Source organism: Pseudorca crassidens, chromosome 10 (assembly GCF_039906515.1).
Source record: "Pseudorca crassidens isolate mPseCra1 chromosome 10, mPseCra1.hap1, whole genome shotgun sequence".
Classification (NCBI taxonomy): domain Eukaryota; kingdom Metazoa; phylum Chordata; class Mammalia; order Artiodactyla; family Delphinidae; genus Pseudorca; species Pseudorca crassidens.
The window spans coordinates 105,899,046-105,916,460 of record NC_090305.1 but is presented as its reverse complement, the minus strand read 5'-3'; the positions used below and the strand labels follow the sequence as shown (position 1 = coordinate 105,916,460).

At 54.7% G+C, this 17,415-nt stretch overlaps 1 protein-coding gene across 11 annotated transcripts in view; it reads left to right on the top strand.

The window, feature by feature from the left end:
- EEFSEC (eukaryotic elongation factor, selenocysteine-tRNA specific) overlaps positions 1-17,415 on the top strand; it is a 204,717-nt gene that overhangs the window by 56,215 nt on the left and 131,087 nt on the right. For all 11 annotated transcript variants that reach the window (XR_010947203.1, XR_010947200.1, XR_010947201.1 and 8 more), the window contains one exon: positions 13,774-13,981. Coding sequence is in view for 4 of the 11 variants with exons in the window: in XM_067755654.1 (XP_067611755.1) it covers positions 13,774-13,981 (208 nt within the window). In the remaining 7 variants the exon portion in view is untranslated. The remainder of the gene's footprint in view (positions 1-13,773; positions 13,982-17,415) is intronic.

Genomic DNA, 17,415 nt, shown 5'->3' with positions numbered 1-17,415 from the left:
GGGAAGGGGGTGCACACAGTCAGCCCTCAGGCAGGGACGCCAGTGGCCAGGTTTCCCAGAGTCCCCGTGGGGATGTGCAGCTGGGGCTGTTGCTAGCCGCAGTCTAAGGATCCTTCCAGGTGCTAGAAGCTCCCCGGCCATTCCCAGTCCCCCCCTGGTCCCTGCTTCACAATCGCTGTCCTGAGGCTCTGCCTGGAGCTGGTACAGAGCTCTCCTAGCCTGTTCTTCAGTGTGAGCTGTGTCACCAGGTGCAGCAAAGATCAGCTCCCCAGGGACGGGCCCCAGCAGACTGGGCTTTAGGCCAGTTCTCACCATGTCCCTGTGAGTGGAGGGCTGGGGGTGAGAGGCCCCAGATTGCAGAGCTGGCAGAACCAGGGTTCAAATCCAGGTCTTTGTGACTCAGAGTCTACAACGCAACTCTGGTTATAGTAGTTCTCTGTTCACTAAAATGATGTCTAGTTACCTCCAGTACATTTAGTTTCCATCATTGTTGTCAGGTGGTGAGAGGGGCGTGAGGTCGAGTGTCCCTCGCTGTGTGCCCCCTTGACCCTTTATAATTGCCCCGTCGCTTCAGACGTGTGGGTGACACAGTGGGGGCTGCGTGGCCCCTGGGAGCCTTGGGTCGCACAGACGTTGACAGGCTGGGTGAAGTGAGGAAGCACGAGGAGGTTGAGGTGCAGAAGCCAGGAAGGAGCGTCTTCAAGGGCTAGACGTGGAAAGGCGTCAGAGGCACAGCAGCAAACAGGCCTGGACGCCAGCTGGTTCTCAGGGGTGTCCACACTGGAGATGTAGAGGATCCCTCATAAACGGAGACAAGGAACTAGGAAAGGTCTCCTCCAGAAGGTCAAGGTTAAATGGCTGCCCCAGGAGAAGACAGGACGTCCTCCCTGAGACCAAGTGCACTCGCGTCCGCGTCATCTGTGTTATGGAAGCGCTGGTGTCGCACGTGGCCCTGGCCCCACAGTCCGGCCAGCCCCCGGGCACACTCCAGTTACACACTGGGACCTCCCACGGAAAACAGCCCTGGCTGAGGACCAGTCACAGGGCGTATGAGGAAAGTTACCACCGTGCAGAAGAAATCCCATAGGCACAAGTGCGGACATCCCCGTCCTAGGAACCAGAAACCATGAAACAAATCTGCAAGGGGCTTTAAAATAAGAATGTTTGAAATGTAAATGAAGAAATGGGACACATAGTGAGCTTAGGACATGATGAAAAAGAACCAAAAAGAAATTCTAAATAGTGAAAATACAGTCACTGCCATGTGCTTTCAGATTAAGTAGCTTATTACTGCTTCATGGGAGTTAGTGTATGTAATGTTATTCTTCACGTGCTATTTTTTAAAAGCCCTTTTTCCCCTGAATGTATAATTTATGCCTATTGAGAATGTGGAAAATAGAGGAAAGTATGAGGGAGAAATAAGAATCTAGTTACTCAGGATAACTCCTCTTAGTATTCTGACATAACCCCTTTCCTAGGAGCGATCCCACTGCATGTAACGTTTTAGGCGCTGAGCCATGAGCCTGCCCTGTGTCATTAAGCGCTCTTTGACAGCGTGTTTACTGGCCCCGCGGCGCCCCCGGCTTGTCCCACCGCAGTGCCCATCCCTCCCTCCTCGAGGAACCGACGTGCCGTGGACGGTGTCTTCCGCTCTAGCAGCACTCCGGGGGCTTCTGCTGCCTTTCAGACTGTCCCTCAGAGCAGCTGTCACAACGCAGCGCATTCATCAGCAGCGAGTGGGGGACGGATGGAGGGCAGTGGTGTGTGAGCGTGTTTTAGCCTTACTGCTGTATTAATATGATAAGGAATCTGGCTTTTGTCCTGGGATCTTGGGACAGAGCTTCTGAAACCTTGGAATTTCCCTAGTGACCGGAGTGTCCTTACTGTTCCTGGTGGTCCCCTGGACCACACCTGAGTTTATGCTAGAGGAAGACTAGAGACCAGCCATGTGACTAGTGGGCTGGGGCTTTGGGCCAGAGACACCAGCCTGACCTCTTGACCTCTGAGGAGGGCAGAGCGGATCAGTCGAGTTCAGTCTCATGACCAGTGATTCAGTCATTCGTGCCTAAGTAATGAAACCACAATAAAAACTCTGGACCCAGGGGCTCAGTGGGACTTCGTGTTTGGCGAAGAGATGGATGTGCCAGGATGGTGATGAGCCCCGATTCCGCAATAGAGGCCTGTGTTTGTGCCCGCCCAGGTCGTGCCCTGTGTGTCTCTTCCTTTGGCTGGTCCTGATTTGTATCCTTTATAATAGAGCTGGAATCGTAAGTTCAGTGCTTTCCTGAGTTCTATAGGTGTGGTTTCTTCTTTGGTTTGGCGTCTCTTCTCAAGGGCCTCCTCCTGGGGCGGGGGCAGGAGCGGGGGCAAGGCCCCGGAAGCTGAGGTCACGTGGCTACGAGAGCGCTCTGGTGGGTGGTGGAGGAGCTGGGCCCTGCCGCCTGCTCACTGTGTGTTTGGGCCTGTGGACGGACGTCCCTGACTGAGCTGCTGCCTTTGGAAGATGGAGTCACGGCTGGGCTGTCGTGGGGATGGTGGAGCGGAGCTGTGAGCGTCTGCATGCGGTGCTGGGCACACAGTGCTCGTCATAAGTGGGAGCTTAAGGCCATTGCTGTCTGCCTGGGGGGAGAACGGGGTATGTGGAGTCAGTGCCTGCCCTGCCCTGCTGAAGACCCCATGCCCCCTCCCCTACCCCTGCCGCCATGGAAGCTGGTTGGCGGCCGGCAGACAGCCTGATGGGGCTTTGAAAGGACGAGTGCCAAGCACTTGTCACTCCTTCCCCTGTTCTGTATGTAGGGTGCTGGGTGCAGGGGCCAGGCCTCGTTTTCTTCTCAGTATCCCCATCACTCCCAGCTTCAATCTGAGAGGCCCGCTGTGTGGACGCAAGAGGCCGGCAGAGCTGGTTCTGACTCGTGGGTGTGAAGGAGGTGGGACCCCACTCAGGGTCGGGCCGGGGGCCCAGGGGCCGTGGAGATGCCATGCCCCAGCGAGCCTGCCGTGAGCACAGAGGAGAGGTTCGAGGTCCTTTCAGGGTAACCATTCACTCCACCTTGAAGGAGACGGGGCCCAGGGAACCTGACGAAGCTAGACCATCGTCAGGGAGCCGCCCGAAGGAGGACACTGGAACCCACTGGGCTAGAGAGGGCCTAACAGACTGTGTCGCCCACGAGGACCCAGCGTCTCCCGTGCCTTGGGTGGCCGCGTGTGCCGCACTCTTGGGAAGATTGGGAACAGCTGTCCCGAGTTGTGGCCATTGAGTCATATCTGGTCCCTGAGCCAGCGGTTGGCACCTCTGGTCATTCCGAGGAGATCTGGCCCCGGCCCCGAGGGTCCAGGGGAACCGAGTGGTCGGCATCCTCTGAGGTGCTGGTGGTTGGGCCTCCGTGGCCTCCTGCTGTGTGCTCGGCCCTGAAAGGCCCTTCCCTCTGCTTTCCGGCCTCCTCCCTCCCTCCGGTTGCTAAATTCCCCTCTTCTGTGCTTGCTCAGCAGGAACTTCACGTCTTACTTTGATGTACTTCACTGTGTTGACCTTGTGGGTTTGTGTGCGTCTCCCCCACCAGACCGTGAGCTCCTTGAGGGCAGGGACTCAGCCACGCTAGTCCCTGAAGGCGGCACTCGGCCCCGGGCGCAGCAGCAGAGGCCGAGGGGGATGGAACCAGACTGTTATTTCGGGCTCCGGGCGGCTGCAGGTTCTGCAGGAGGCATCGTGGCAGTGTAACGCGGGGGGAGAGGTCCCAGGTGATGCCCCCCACCCCCCAGCCAGTGCTCAGGGCGCTCGCACGGTGGCCCTGCCCTGAACGTGCCCTGCCGCTCCCTCTGAAACGCGGCTGCCTGCTCAGTGCCCTCTGTCTCCGTCCAGAAAAACGTCTAATTGTGTCTTGAACTCATTGTCGTTGCTTGCTTCAGTGGCCTCACTTGGCAGCTGAGGCCATATGCTAATTCCACCCTTTTCATGAAGGAATTCTGCTGATTTTACTTACTTTTTATGGTAGATTTCCCCCCTCTTTTCTTCTTTTTTTTCCCCTGTTTCTCCAGTAAACAGTTTCCTGAGGCCACGCTCTCAGGCTCTGTGACCCTGAGCTCTCAGACCGTCTCAGTCGGAGGAGCCCGGCGGGCTTTCCAGCCCCTTTGGCCTGGGCCAGGCAGGGACGCCTGCCGTGGTTTCTCTGCCTCAGACGAGGGGCTCGCCGTGGCCTGGGGCCCTGTCTCTAGAAGAGCCTGTCTGTGTCCAAGGCCACGGCAGCCATCGTCCCTCAGAACAAGCAGAGTGTGGTTTTCCTGTCTTGGTGCCTCGTGAGTGGTGGACCCACCTCTACGGTGGTGGTGGTTGGGAGCGGGGTTCAGAGGGGTCAGGATCTGCGTCCCCACCCTGAGTCTCAGCTTCTTCGTCTCTCAGGGGGACTTGTGAGGGCCCCTCCTCCCCATCGCTGGGGGTCTTCTCCCAGGGGAATGCAGCCCTTGGAGGCCCCTGGACACTGTGTCTGCAGGTCCCAGCCCCCTGGTATTCACAGCGTGCGGTCCTGTCCGTGCTCCCTTCTTCCTTCTGTCTCTGCTTCTGGACAAGCACACGTGCCTCTTTGCAGTGTAGGAGGACGTCACCACTACAGAACAGAGAGGAATCCGTGCATGGCTGGTGGAGGGCCCTGCTCAGTGCTTTAACTGCGTCCCAGCTCTGTTCATTCCCTGTAGGGGCACTCGCTGACCACCGGCTCTGTGCTGCTGCCCGTTGGGGCCTCTGTCCCTGGGGGTAGGCTGCAGGGGCACGGACGAGTCACAGAACAGGGCTGTCCTGGGCAGCGTGGGGACCACGGCACCCCAAGGGAGGGCCGCCTCATCCAGACCACGGAGAGTCGGGAAGATCCCTGGGAGGTGACATCTGAGCTGCAGTTCAAAGTCGGAGGTGCCAGGAGAAGGGACGAGATGGCAGGAGCACTTCGGTGCGTGGGCTTGTGCCCAGGTCCCAGGGGGAGACAGCAGGGCTGACCGGGAGCTGCGGGGCACATGGCGGGGGGCTGCCCTTCTCTCTGCTCCTCGGGGGAGCTCTGAGCTCTTCCCCACGCAGGGTAACGTGGTGCTTGTGGATCCAGGTCTCTGGGCTGAGCGCCTGTCACCGACTGGCTCTTTACCTTGGGTGTGATGTAGCTTCTCTGGGCCTCCACGTGTCCATCTGCAGAACTTGGTGTTGATAGTGGTACCTGCTGCCGCTAGACGTTAGCTGTGAAGACAACGCGCGGCGCTCGTGGAAAGGGCTCGTCCCAGGGCCGAGATGAGGAGAGCGTCTGTCCTAGAGGACATTCCGGCCTGGTGCCACTGAGGCTTTCCTGCTTCACCCTTCCAGGAAAATCATCGTCTTAGGTCATCTCAGACTTTCTACCTAGTGGGAGCGTTTTGACACTCGGTGTGAGAACCGGTGCTTGAAGCTGTAGTGAGAAGACCACCAGAGAGCAGCCGTGTGTCAGCCCCTCCCATCCTGGTAGACAGGCTGTGACAGCTACAGCCTCGGTTCAGAGCATGGGGGCCTGGGGAGCCCTACACGAGGCGCCGGGGAGGGGCGGCTTGCCCCTTGTGGCCTACAGGGACCGGGTCCAAGCTGAGGTTCGTCTGACCACAGACCCGTGGCTTCGTGTCCCCTGCTGTAGCCCAGTGGGACCTGGTGACAGCGGAGAGCCTGCCACCCTTTCCCTCCAGGATGAACTTTCCTGTCCTCACTGAGGCCCAGTGTGGGTCATGGGGGCAGGAGGGGCAGGAGCTCAACAGATGGGTCCCTAAGTGCTTTCCTGATTCACGAGGCCAAAGAGGTGGTTGTTTGTTCTGGTTCCTCCAACCTCTCTTTCTCGAGAAAACTCCCTCCAGAGACCTCACACTGGGAGCTGCAGGCCGGTTTTGGCCAATGGACATGTTTTGTTTGGGCCATACAGTTTAAACATTTTGTTTTGAATTGGTTGTCAACATTTAAAAATTGGCAAATTTCATACAGTGGTCCAGATTTTTGGCTTCTCTTGAAAAACCAGAAGATCTGACAACTCCAGGCCCACATTCCTTTCTGGCTATGTGGGCCGGAGCTGAGGGGGGACTGTCCCCTCCAGCCAGGGCCCAGGAACGGCTGCGGCGTCTAGACTTGTGCCTCGTCTCGCGCCAGGCGTGCCGCTCAGTTGAGGACCCACCAGGTCCTGCAGGTGTTCACGTCTGCCCACCACCCCCACCTCAGGACAGGTTCAGTCACGACCGTGGATGAGCACCTGCTGGGCCAGGTCCTGGGCCGTGAGGTTTGCACGTGGGATCTGGGAGCTCCACGCTGCCCTGTAGGTGACAGGGGATCTTGTTTGCAGACGGGTGAGGGTGAGGCTCAGAGACCCGCTCTCCCCGGACAGGCAGGGAGGGGGGCTGAGGTGGGAGGCAGCGTGTCCCCCCCACATCCCGTCCCTGTTCTCACGTGGCCTGTGTCTGCAGGCGTTTCCCCTCACACCTCTGCACGGGGAGCGAAGGCATGTGGGCCCTGAACCCAGGGCACGGTTCTTCCTTGGGATCACGGGCTGCTGCCTTCAGGAGAAATCCTCTTTGGTGCCACTTCAGGGAGGAGGCCTGGTGGAAGGACAAGGGGCCTCAGGTCAGGCGGAGCCTGGCTCTGCTCCCGGCTCCACTACCTTGGTCCAGCTGCTGCGGCAGTTGTGCCTCCTGGATGCCTCCCCTTCCCCGTCCCCTCTCCCTCTCCGCTCCCCTCTCCCTCCCCTCTCACTTAGTGGGTGCTGACTGTGCACTGAGTACTGTTAGGTGCTGTTCTGAGCCCCAGGTGGCTCTTGCAGAGATGGGCTGTTGGCTGCACCTTGACCAGCCACGTTGAGACCCTTGATCATTGCAGCCGCTGTTCAGAGCGGTGAGGCTTTCGTGCTCATTCTCACAATGGAGCTCACACTGACAGGGCCCTGGGCTTGCAGCGTTTTAGTGAAAAACACTGACTTAAAAGTAGCATTTTCACCCAGGCCCCTTGTGAAAGCATGGGGAGGACCTGGGTCGGACGGGACCTCCTGCCCTGTGGGTCCCAAGGCTGTGTGAGGCCCACCACACAGCCTTGGAAAAGGTTCGTAGTGGCTTTATCTCCATTCTGTAGATGAAGAAATGGCCTAGAGTGCTTAGCTGCTCCATGGAGCCGAGGCGCAGACTCGCCACCGTGGGGCCTGACCACGGCCTCTGTCCCCGAATCTGACCGGACACCGCATGTCCAGGGACCACGTGACAGAGATTCAGGAGTTCTCTGTCCCGGGAAGTCCTGTCGGTCCTGGTTGGTCGGCAAGTCCGAATGTTTACTCGGTCCTGCTGGGGAGACGCCCTGGTTCTGTTCTGAGGTCCTCGTGCCCGCAGATGACCACAGGGTAGGCCTCCAGGGTGAGGTTGTCAGGGCCCCAGACGTCCCTGGTGGTGAAGGGGCTGCGGGCGCACGTTCCCGCACCCTCCTCTCAGTGTTTGTCCAGAAGGAGCTCCTGCATCCATATTTGGTGATCTGTCTCTCTCCCCAGCCCCCTATAAGGTGTCTGCCAAAACCCTGTATAATTCGTATCATCTCCCAAGCTGTTATAGTATATGAGGACAGAGAATAATTTAGTTATTTTTGAAAAAAGATTCTTAGCAAAGGTAAAAAAGGGGGAGGGGAGTTTTCATACTCACTGCATGAAATAGACAATATTTCCTGAGACAGGAGATACGAGCCTCAAAGAATTTAAAATAAAACATTCATTTTATTATTTTTTTAAAGAAGGAAAACGAAAAAAAAAAAAGTAGAATAGTCAGTCTTTTTATCCTAAGTACAGATGAAATTGATTAAACCTTAAAGACTGGCCTCCGCACACCCGGTTTATTAATTGAAGAATTTCCTCTTACCCAGAATGGGAAGTTCACATTAAACCGAGCTGGCCCCTGAGTGGCAGTGACACTTGAGAGCTGAACGTTTTCCACAATCCTATTTTCTCTTCGGAGCTAGAGGAAATCCTAAAATGGTTAAAGGGGGGAGGGGGATGGGGGAGAGAGCAGAAACCGTACATTTTAAGGAAGGCTTCTTTCATTTCCCTGTAAAGCATGAAATCAAATTATAGCTCATGGGCCACAATTATTTTATTTCTACATTTCAAATTCCATTTTCTGCTCCTTTTCGCTGCTCTTGAACAGGAGTTGTACTGTTGTGCAAAGTCAGCTAAAAAGATTACCCCAGATAGACTACGACACAGTAGCTTAAGGAAGCAGGGGCAGGACTCCCTGGCTCGTGAGAGCCCGTGGCCCTGGAGCCCACACGTACACCTCCATCTCCTCCGTCCGGGAAGGAGTGGCGGCTGACCCGCTTCGGCCCCTCTGCCCTGAGGAAGCGTGGACACCTCTGCTCTTCCTGTGCGCCCCTCCGAGGAGGCCGCTGTGAGCGGTGTATGTACTCTGTCCGGTGCTTCCAGGGCGACCAGGAGAGATGGTGTGAGGCCATGCCTGGCGCCTGGTAACACTCCTCCCTGGTGGGGTCAAAGGTCATGCCTTTCCCAGTTCTCATCCAGTCCCCCTATTTTGTCGAAGAGAGAGACTCGATTTAGGGCTAGTGTGCCTTTTACCGGCTCTTGCTGATCCCTTAATAGCAGAGCAGGCCTGGGGCTCAGTTTCAACTCGAGTTAACATCGACAGCAGTGCATTCCGTTGCTTTGCTTTGTTGTTTTATTTATCTTCTCTGTTAACTTCTACTTACAGCACATTTAATGCATTTACTGTCATGTAAAGTTCTTTTTAACGTAAATGCATTTGAGTTCAAAAAAAGGACTTGATTTAAACACACATAACTCAGTAGTGGTAGTAGTAATATCCATGGGCGTGGCAGGAGTCACAGGCGTGGCCCACGGGTGGGGAATCCGGGTAACTCGGACTCCCTCCCTGAAGTAGGACACGCCAGCTCTCCAGCCAGCGGAGAGCTCCAGCCATCCAGCCCCACCTTTACCTGCCCTGCCTCTCAGGAGGTTCTCGTAAAGATCCAGCCGAAGTCCTTCATGCTTCCCTTCAAGATCACATCGGCCACATGGTCCGTCCTTCCGAACGGGGCCCCAGCCGCTGCCCAGCCTCCACCCGCACAGTCGTCACCCCGCTCCGCCAGAGGCCAGCATCGGGGCTGGCCGTGGCGTCTCGCACCCCTCCCCGCCGTGCGCTGACTCCCGCTCCTCCGCTGAGACCCCCCCACACACACACTGCGGCTCACAGACCAAGGCCTGGGTTTTCGGTCTGTGTTCGCAGCCTCCAGCACAAGACACAGCTCGGGCACAGCGTCATTGATCTCTGTTGGACCGAGTGAGCAGACTGTAGCTTCCTCACCTCCTCCACTTGGTGGACCAAGAGTCCAGTCCTGACGCTGAGATTCCGGTCCCTGCTGGTGTATAGAACTACCTGAGTGCCTTGTCTTGGCCCGCAAGCTGGAGGGGAAGGCTTGTGTTCTCTCCCCATCTGCCCACTCACTTGTGTTGCCTGCTGGGATCCTGGGAATGGGAGATAAAACTGAACTAACAGGCCCAGAACGATGCATGCAGACGGGACCCAAACACTCAGGGGCCGCGGGGCTTCATCTGCAGCCTCAGTCCGGCGCCCACATGCTACCTCTGCAGCAGGAGCCCCGCTGCCGCGCAGCTGACATCAGGGACTTCTGAGGGGTCCAGAGGTCACGGCGACTTGACTGACCCACTGGGAACCGGTCAGCACCAGGCACCACCCGTGACTGACCCCACTGGAGACCCGGGTCAGCTCCAGGCACCACCAGCGCCTGGCAGTAACCCTCGGTCAGTCTGTTTCTCCATCAGACTTTGATCAGGCGACAGGAAGTGACATAACTGGCCCGTCTTGTCTTTTTCAGAATCCCTAGTATTTCCCCAGAATGAATCAAACAGTGTCCTTCCCGATTCCCACGAACCCAGGGTAGGAAATCATTCTGAGACTAGAGGGGCAGAGTGAGCGAGTGGGTGGGAAACACAAGGCAACAACTTGTAGCTCACAAATGACCCTCTATATTTCTCAGTCTATCAGAGCTTTTCATCTAGTTGTACTGACTACAGAATCCTTTAAAGGTTTGCAGAATAATTATAACAGGGTTAGAGTTTCTCAGTACTTTAAAAAATTACAATTTCCAATTCTGTAGATTATATATCTTAATCATTTCAGAAATAAAAATAAAGGAAAACTTAGAAAGGTCAGCATTTAACAAGTTATCTGTGAGATGCAACTTTCCTTCTGGGACTAAAGGGGGAAAAATGTGTTCAGGGAAAAGAAGTTTTCTGCTGGAGAGACTGAATATAAAACTTTAAACATTTTAGCAAATCAGATATTTAACCCAAATTTGATTTTTAATCAGAAGCTATGGGCATCCTAAAAAAGGGGAAATAATATCAAATTTAAAATAAAGAAAAAAAGAAATTTAACTGGTGACATTAAGTATTCACTGAGCGGTGCAAATGCACCGTTATCGACAACGTAAACACAGTGGAAATTGATATCCTGCTATCATCACGGCCATTTCCCAGTACACCGACTCCCCGAGTGCGGCGGCCTCCTCAGTCTGTGCGTGGGGACTCGCGGGCGGAGTCGCCGGAGGGGACACATGCAGGGCTGTGGGAAGCGCCTCGGGCACAGGGGCCTCCAGGAAGTGCGCTGCTGGGATGGTTCTTCCTGGCGGAGGAGGGAGAGGAGTTACCGCCACATGGAACAAACACTGCCAGCCCCCAAATCCAGCAGACCCAGGAGGCCCCCACAGGGACCTTGGTAAGTGCCAGCCAGTGGCCTGGAGCACCGTGTCCCCCAGTACGCAGGCGATCCTGCAAAGGGGGCTCCCCCCCAAGCATCCTGCTGAATTCCCCCAGACCAGCAGTGAGCCGCCTGAGCGGGACCACCTGGGCAGGACTGGACATCTCCCCTGGTCACCCAGGTGCCACGAGGCACTAGCTGCGAAGACTGGCTTCCTCTTCTCTGGGAGAATGAGGAGCTACACCAAACGGACCAGGAGGAGAGCAAGCTTCAGGCGCCCCGGATCCCGTAGGTGACGAGCTGACCCAGCATCCAGCAGGACCAGCGTGCCGCCCCACTGGCAGGGAACCCCAAAGTGGCTGCCTAACCCAAGTGGCCGGCACACGGGTCGGGAGCCGAGCCCGGGCTCGGGACTGCACACGGCTGGCTGCAGACAGGTGGGCCGTGGAAGGGACGCTGCGCAGCCTGCACGAACTGCCCACACTCACAACCAGGAGGGGTCGTGTAAAAATTCTTTACAGGTCGGCAGATGTGGCAGCACCGGGCCTGCACCTGACGTGGCCATGGAGCACTTTCGCCCGGGGCCCCGCAGCTCCCCGTTGCCCCTCCTCTGGCATTTGTACTGCCCACCTGGCTCCTGACAGCAGGTCAGCTCGTGACTTCTGCCTGATGTGCGTCAGCTCTGACCCTCACCACAACCCCGCGAGGAGGAGACCCTCCCGTGCTAATAGAGAGAACTCTGAGGTCAGGTCACACGACAGTGAGCAGCAAAGGCAGGGCTAGAACTCGGAGCTGTCTGAATTCAAATGTCTGCTTTTTCTATTGCCAGCTGCCTCTTGGCCGGAATCCTGCATTCCTGAGTCTCTGGGGACCCTACGGCGTCCCGAAGAGCAGGTGGGAAAGGGCCCGAGGACGGGAAGAGGAAGGGGAGTGGACAAGGTGCAAAGGCAAACGGCCAGTGTCCTCAGGACAGCCCTGAGCCCGGGCACAGCCCCTCACCACCACCCGGAGAGCCCAGGACAACAGGGCAGGGTCGGCAGAGGAGGGACAGGAGAACAACAAAGAGAGCCGTGTCAGACACAAGGAAAAACTAAGCAGCCGAGGACAGGACAGGAGACAGAGACGTGCTGCAGCCCTGCCGAAAGGAAGAAAAGCCCAAACCCAATAAGTGCCGGAGACGTGCAACAGAACACCCGCAGCGCTGAGTGGGGAGCGGGCTGGCCGAGAGCGTAGGGTGCGTGGTCCAGAGTCCTGGGTACCCACCCTGTCCGGGTCTGTAAACGGGGGAAAGCACGTCACTGTGACTCAGGGACGATGATGGGTAGCCGTCCAGAAAAAACTCAAGTTAGATCTCCATCTTGCACTTTGCATCAAAATAGAGTCTAAATGGATTAAGGTTTGAAACATAGACATTTAAAACTGTAAAAGTACTGGAAGAAAGCACATGAAAAAATATATATAATCTTAAAAGTAAAAAAATACCTAGGTAAGATACCAAACCCAGAAACAAGAGAGAAAGAGAGAAAGACTGACCATTTCAACATAAAAGTCAGACATTTCTGCATGGGAAAAAGAAGTCATAAAAGCCAAAGATAAGTGGGGAGAGAAGCCTAACATGCGCCTTCCCCTCAGAGGATGTGCTCCTCAATGTTTACAAAGTTCCTTTAGATTGGCAACAAAGAGCAACACGCCAGTGGGAGTGGGAAGCAGTAGCAACAGTGCCCATGCAGCACCCCAGCACCTCCTCTTGGCTCCTCAGTGTTTAAAAAGCTTCTGTAAATTGGCAACAGGGACTTCCCCCTGTGGTCCAGCGGCTTAGACGCCGTACTCCCGATGCAGGGGGCCCCAGGTCGATCCCTGGTCAGGGAACTGGATCCCGCATGCATGCCGCAGCTGAAGACCTGGCCCAGCCACATAAATAAGTAGAATATGGAAAAAATAGACTAAATGAATAAATAAATAAATTGGCAACAACGAGCGACAGTCCACTTGGAAGGAGACACGGTATTAACAGTGCCCATGCACGCACCCTCAGCACCTACCCTTGGCTTCGTTACGTTGGCAACAACGAGCGACAGTCCAGTCAGAAGGGAAAGCAGTGTCAATGGCAACCCTCTGGCCTCCATCCCACCCTTGCAGGGCAGTCGGGGAGGCCAGGTCAGAAGCAAACAGTGCACGGTGCGTGAGTTTCACGGACAGGTGGAGGGTGCTAAGTGTCCTGGGGAAACAGGGCAGGAAAAGAAGGCTCGGAACGTATGGGAGGCGGGCGGGCTGCAGCCGTGATCGAGCTGTCCGGATGGGCCTCATTGAGAGGAGATATTTGAGCCAGGACTCAGAGAGGGCCAGCAGTTAACCCCTGGACAAGCGGGCCGGGCAGGGGGAGGGGCTGGGGCAGAGGCCTTGCAGGGTGGCAGGGGTCCAAGGACCAACAGGGCGGCCAGGTGGCTGGGGGGGCGTCAGACAGGAAGCAAGCAACTCACATCAGAGTGAGATGCCCTCCTCGCCCACAGCAAGAGGCAGCGTGAGTGCCCTCCTCGCCCACAGCAAGAGGCAGCGTGAGTGCCCTCCTCGCCCACAGCAAGAGGCAGCGTGAGTGCCCTCCTCGCCCACAGCAAGAGGCAGCGTGAGTGCCCTCCTCGCCCACAGCAGGAGGCAACTTGAGACTACACCGAGACCTGGTTTTCACCTAGCGGGCTGACAAAATGGCACTGGGCACAGGAAAGGAGCTTCTGCGCAGGGAGTCCTCGCGCTGCCAGCCCCATTACACGCACGGGCTCCTGGAGCCCCTAGCAAGCCTGCCGGGCTGCCCATGTAGAGATGAGGGGCATCAGGTCACAGAACTGGGAGGGGGCCAGCGTTCACGGTCGAGAGACTCCCCTGCCTGGTGCTGGGAGGTCATGGTTGTCGTTCACAGCCCGACACCCCCGACTTTATCTTGGCTCGTTTTGCTGGACCTAGGGCATCGGGCTACTTTCTGCAGAGTCAGCTGCCCTGTTTCCTCCCTAACCTTGTCCTCTCTTCTCCCAGGGGCCCAGATCATCGATCTGATGATGCTGGTCATTGACGTGACCAAGGGGATGCAGACCCAGTCGGCTGAGTGCCTTGTGATTGGGCAGATCGCCTGCCAGAAGCTGGTCGTGGTGCTGAACAAGACAGACCTCCTACCCGAAGGGAAGAGACAGGCGGCCATTGATAAGATGACCAAGAAGATGCAGAAGACCCTAGAGAACACCAAGTAGGTTTGCTGATGAGAGGGCGTCGGGGCGCACCTGCTTCCGCCGACCCGGATGGGGCAGGCAGGGTCCCGCCGGGCGCTTGCTCGCATCCCGGGTGGAGGCTGCAGTGCTGTTGCAAGAGGCCAGAAGAGCCAGGAGCACAAAGAAGCCACAAGTGGGTCATAGGAAGGGCGGTCCAGCTCTGCACCGCGTTCGGAATCCCAGGCTGCCGGTGTCTTGCCGGCTCGCCGCCGTGGGGTGTATCCTGCGGGAGCAGTCAGAGCCGGGCACCGCCCAGACAGGTCCAGGTGTCAGCCCCACGCCCCCCGCACCCCTCCCCATCCTGTCGGTGAGGACTCAGTCCTGCCTGCTTACCACCCACTTAGCTGCACCTCGGTTATCGAAAGGGAGAGGTGCGTTTGGGTGATGAGTGGATATCTGTCCCAGAGGCTTATAAAGTCGGACGGATGGATGGACCGGTTGATGGACGGATGGAGAGGACACAGAGACAGGCCAGATCACATGGCCTGTAGTATTTCATGCCAAGGGGTTATGATTTCATCTTGTGGGAAGTAGGGGCGGGGGGGTGGGGGGAGTCCAGGGGGCAGCAGGGAGCCGACAGGGAGAGGACAGCAGGGCGGCCCGGGAGGTCTAGAGCAGGAGGCCCTCCAGCCCTGTCGAGCTCCTGCCGCTTACCGTGGAGGTCTGCGGGGGCAGGAGGGTGACGGTGCTCCCGGGCAGGGCGTGGGGGAGGGGTGTGGGGACCGCGGGGCAGAAAACCACCTGGGCACTCGGGCGGCCATGGGCATGACTTGTTCCCACGTGGTCAGGAAAACGAGAAGGCAGTCTGCTGAGCACACGGTGTCGGCAAACCTTGCTTTATCGGCTCCTCTCCTCCCCCCCGGGCCAGCGCCTTTTGATCGATACTAAATAGCAGTCACTGGGCGACAGGGCTGCTTCCTCTTTGCTCCGCAGCCCGAGACAATATCCTGCCTCGGCCACCTCTCCTTCTCCTGCCTGTGGAGGGCACGCAAGTGGAAATGGTTTTGTTTCCCCGTCATAAAGATTGATATGCCTTCCCATTTATGATTTTTTTTTCAGATCTAACACCTGCAGCTGTCCCTCAGAATTCTCAAGTTGGTTAAATTAAAGCTTCAGCCCTGAGAATGGGCCAAATATGTCATAAAAGATTTCCTAGTGCTGCTTTTGTTAGCAAAATTCATCAATCTGATAAAATCGACACATTTAGATAAGTGTTGCATAAGAATTCAGACTTTGTTATTCCCAGCGGAAGTGGATATGAGACTGTAAAAAGGAAGATAAAAAATTATATCTTCTTTTTAGTGAGTTATTTGATCTCCCTGCCGTTTTATTTACTTGTCAGAAAGGGGAGACCAGGTCCTTTGGACTCCTGCATAAAAGCCCAGCACAATGTCAGTGTCATTTGCTATAAACGAGACCTTCTGGGAAGGGCTTAGGATACTATTAAGGGTAAATTAATATCAACTACTTCGATTAGTTAAATTTAAGGAAGATTCTCACTTACGTGTTTAAATTACTATTCCTATTTTAATTTATTGGTTGAAGGTCAAATCACAGCGTTTCTCACACATCCAGAGGATATGGGCCACTGAAGGGCCTTTGACACCTCTGCTCTCCTCATTCAGCGCGCACCGGGCTGGAAAAGCTCCAGTAAGGAAAGCTTAGTGGGCCGATGGGCCCGGGCCAGCCAAGGCAGTCACCTCTTAGGAGAACTTAGCTGTTGCCTCTGTGCAGCGAGAACTTCTTTAAATCATTTTAAAAGTGACGATTTCCTTTACTTATGGTGCCTTGTTAGGTAAATCCTTTGTAAATGCTGGTCCAAATGTGAAGAAACTTTCTATCTAGAAAGGAGAAATTTAGACTGCTGAGCTATGTACGTATCAAAACCTAAGAAGTGTTAAAAAAACAAAACTTTTTTTTTTCCTATCCAAAGAGTCATCGAAAGAACCTTTGGAAAATAGAGAAAAGGAGTTAAAAGAAAGTGGAGACCACCCAAAGGTTTCTCAGAAGAGCAGCTGCTGACCTTTTGGTTTACTCCATTCCTGTCTTTTCACCGTGCATAGTATCACCCCCACCCTTTCTTCCACATTCAAAAAATCGTAGTAAAATATACATAACATAATGTTTATTATTTTATCCATCTGTAAAGTTACAATTAAGTGGCATTAAATACCTTCACAAAGCTGTGTACCCATCACCACTGTCTGTAAGCTAATCCTTTTTCATGATCCCCAACATAAACTCTGTCCCCACTGACCAGTCACTCCTCCCCCCCTCCCCCTCCCCCAGGCCCTGGTGACCTCTGTTCTGCTTTCTGTCTCTGTGAATTTGACTGTTCTGGGGACCTCATGTAAATGGAATCATGCAGCATTTGGCCTTCTGTGTCTGGTTTGTTTCACTTAGCGTAATGCATCCGTGTTGTAGCGTGTGTCAGAATCTCACTCCTTTTTATAGCCAGATAGTATTCTATTGTGTGTATAGGCCGTATTTTGCTTATCCATCCATCTCTTGATGGACACTTGGGTTGTTTTCTTTTGGCTGTTGTGAATGATGCTTCTATGAACATTGGTGTACAAATATCTATTCCAGTCCCTGCTCCAGTTCCTTTGGGTGTGTACCTAGGAGTGGGATTCCTGGATCACATGGTGGTTCTACGTTGAACTTTGGAGGAGCCTCCATACTGTTTTCCACGGTGGCCGCACCGTTTTCTGTCCCCATCAGCAGTGCCTCAGGGCTCCGATTTCTCTGCATCCTCGCCAGCACTTGTTGTTTTCCTTTTTTCTCATAGCCATCCTAGTAGGTATGAGGTGGTACCTCATTGTGGTCTGGGTGCGTTTCCCTAGTGACTGATGTTGAGCATCTCTTCATGTGCTTATTGGCTACCGCATGTCTTCTTTGGAGAAACGGCTATCAAGTCCTTTGCCCATTTTTTAGTCACGTTGTTTTTGTTCTTGAGCTGAAGGAGTTCTTTATCTATTCTGGACATTAATCCCTTGTCAGATTTGCAAATGTTTTCTTCCATTCTATACGTTGTCTTTTCACTTTCTTGACAGTATTCCTTGATGCACAAAAGTTTTAAATTTTGATAAAATCCAATCTTTTTTCTTTTGTTTCTTTCTTTTCTTTTCTTTTCTTTTTTTGCCTGTGCTTTTGGTGTCATAGTCCTGAAATTATTGCCAAATTCAACGTCGTGAAGATTTTCCCCAATTTTTTTCCTAAGAATTTTACTGTGTTAGCTCTTAAGTTTAGGTCTTTGATCCATTTTTAGTTATTTTTTATGTATGGTATATGTTGAAGGCCCACCTCCATTCATCTGAGGATATCCAGTTTTCCTAGCACCATTTGTGGAAGACTGTCCTTTTCCCTTTTGTCCTTGTCAAAAATCAATTGACCAAATATACGTGGGTTCCAC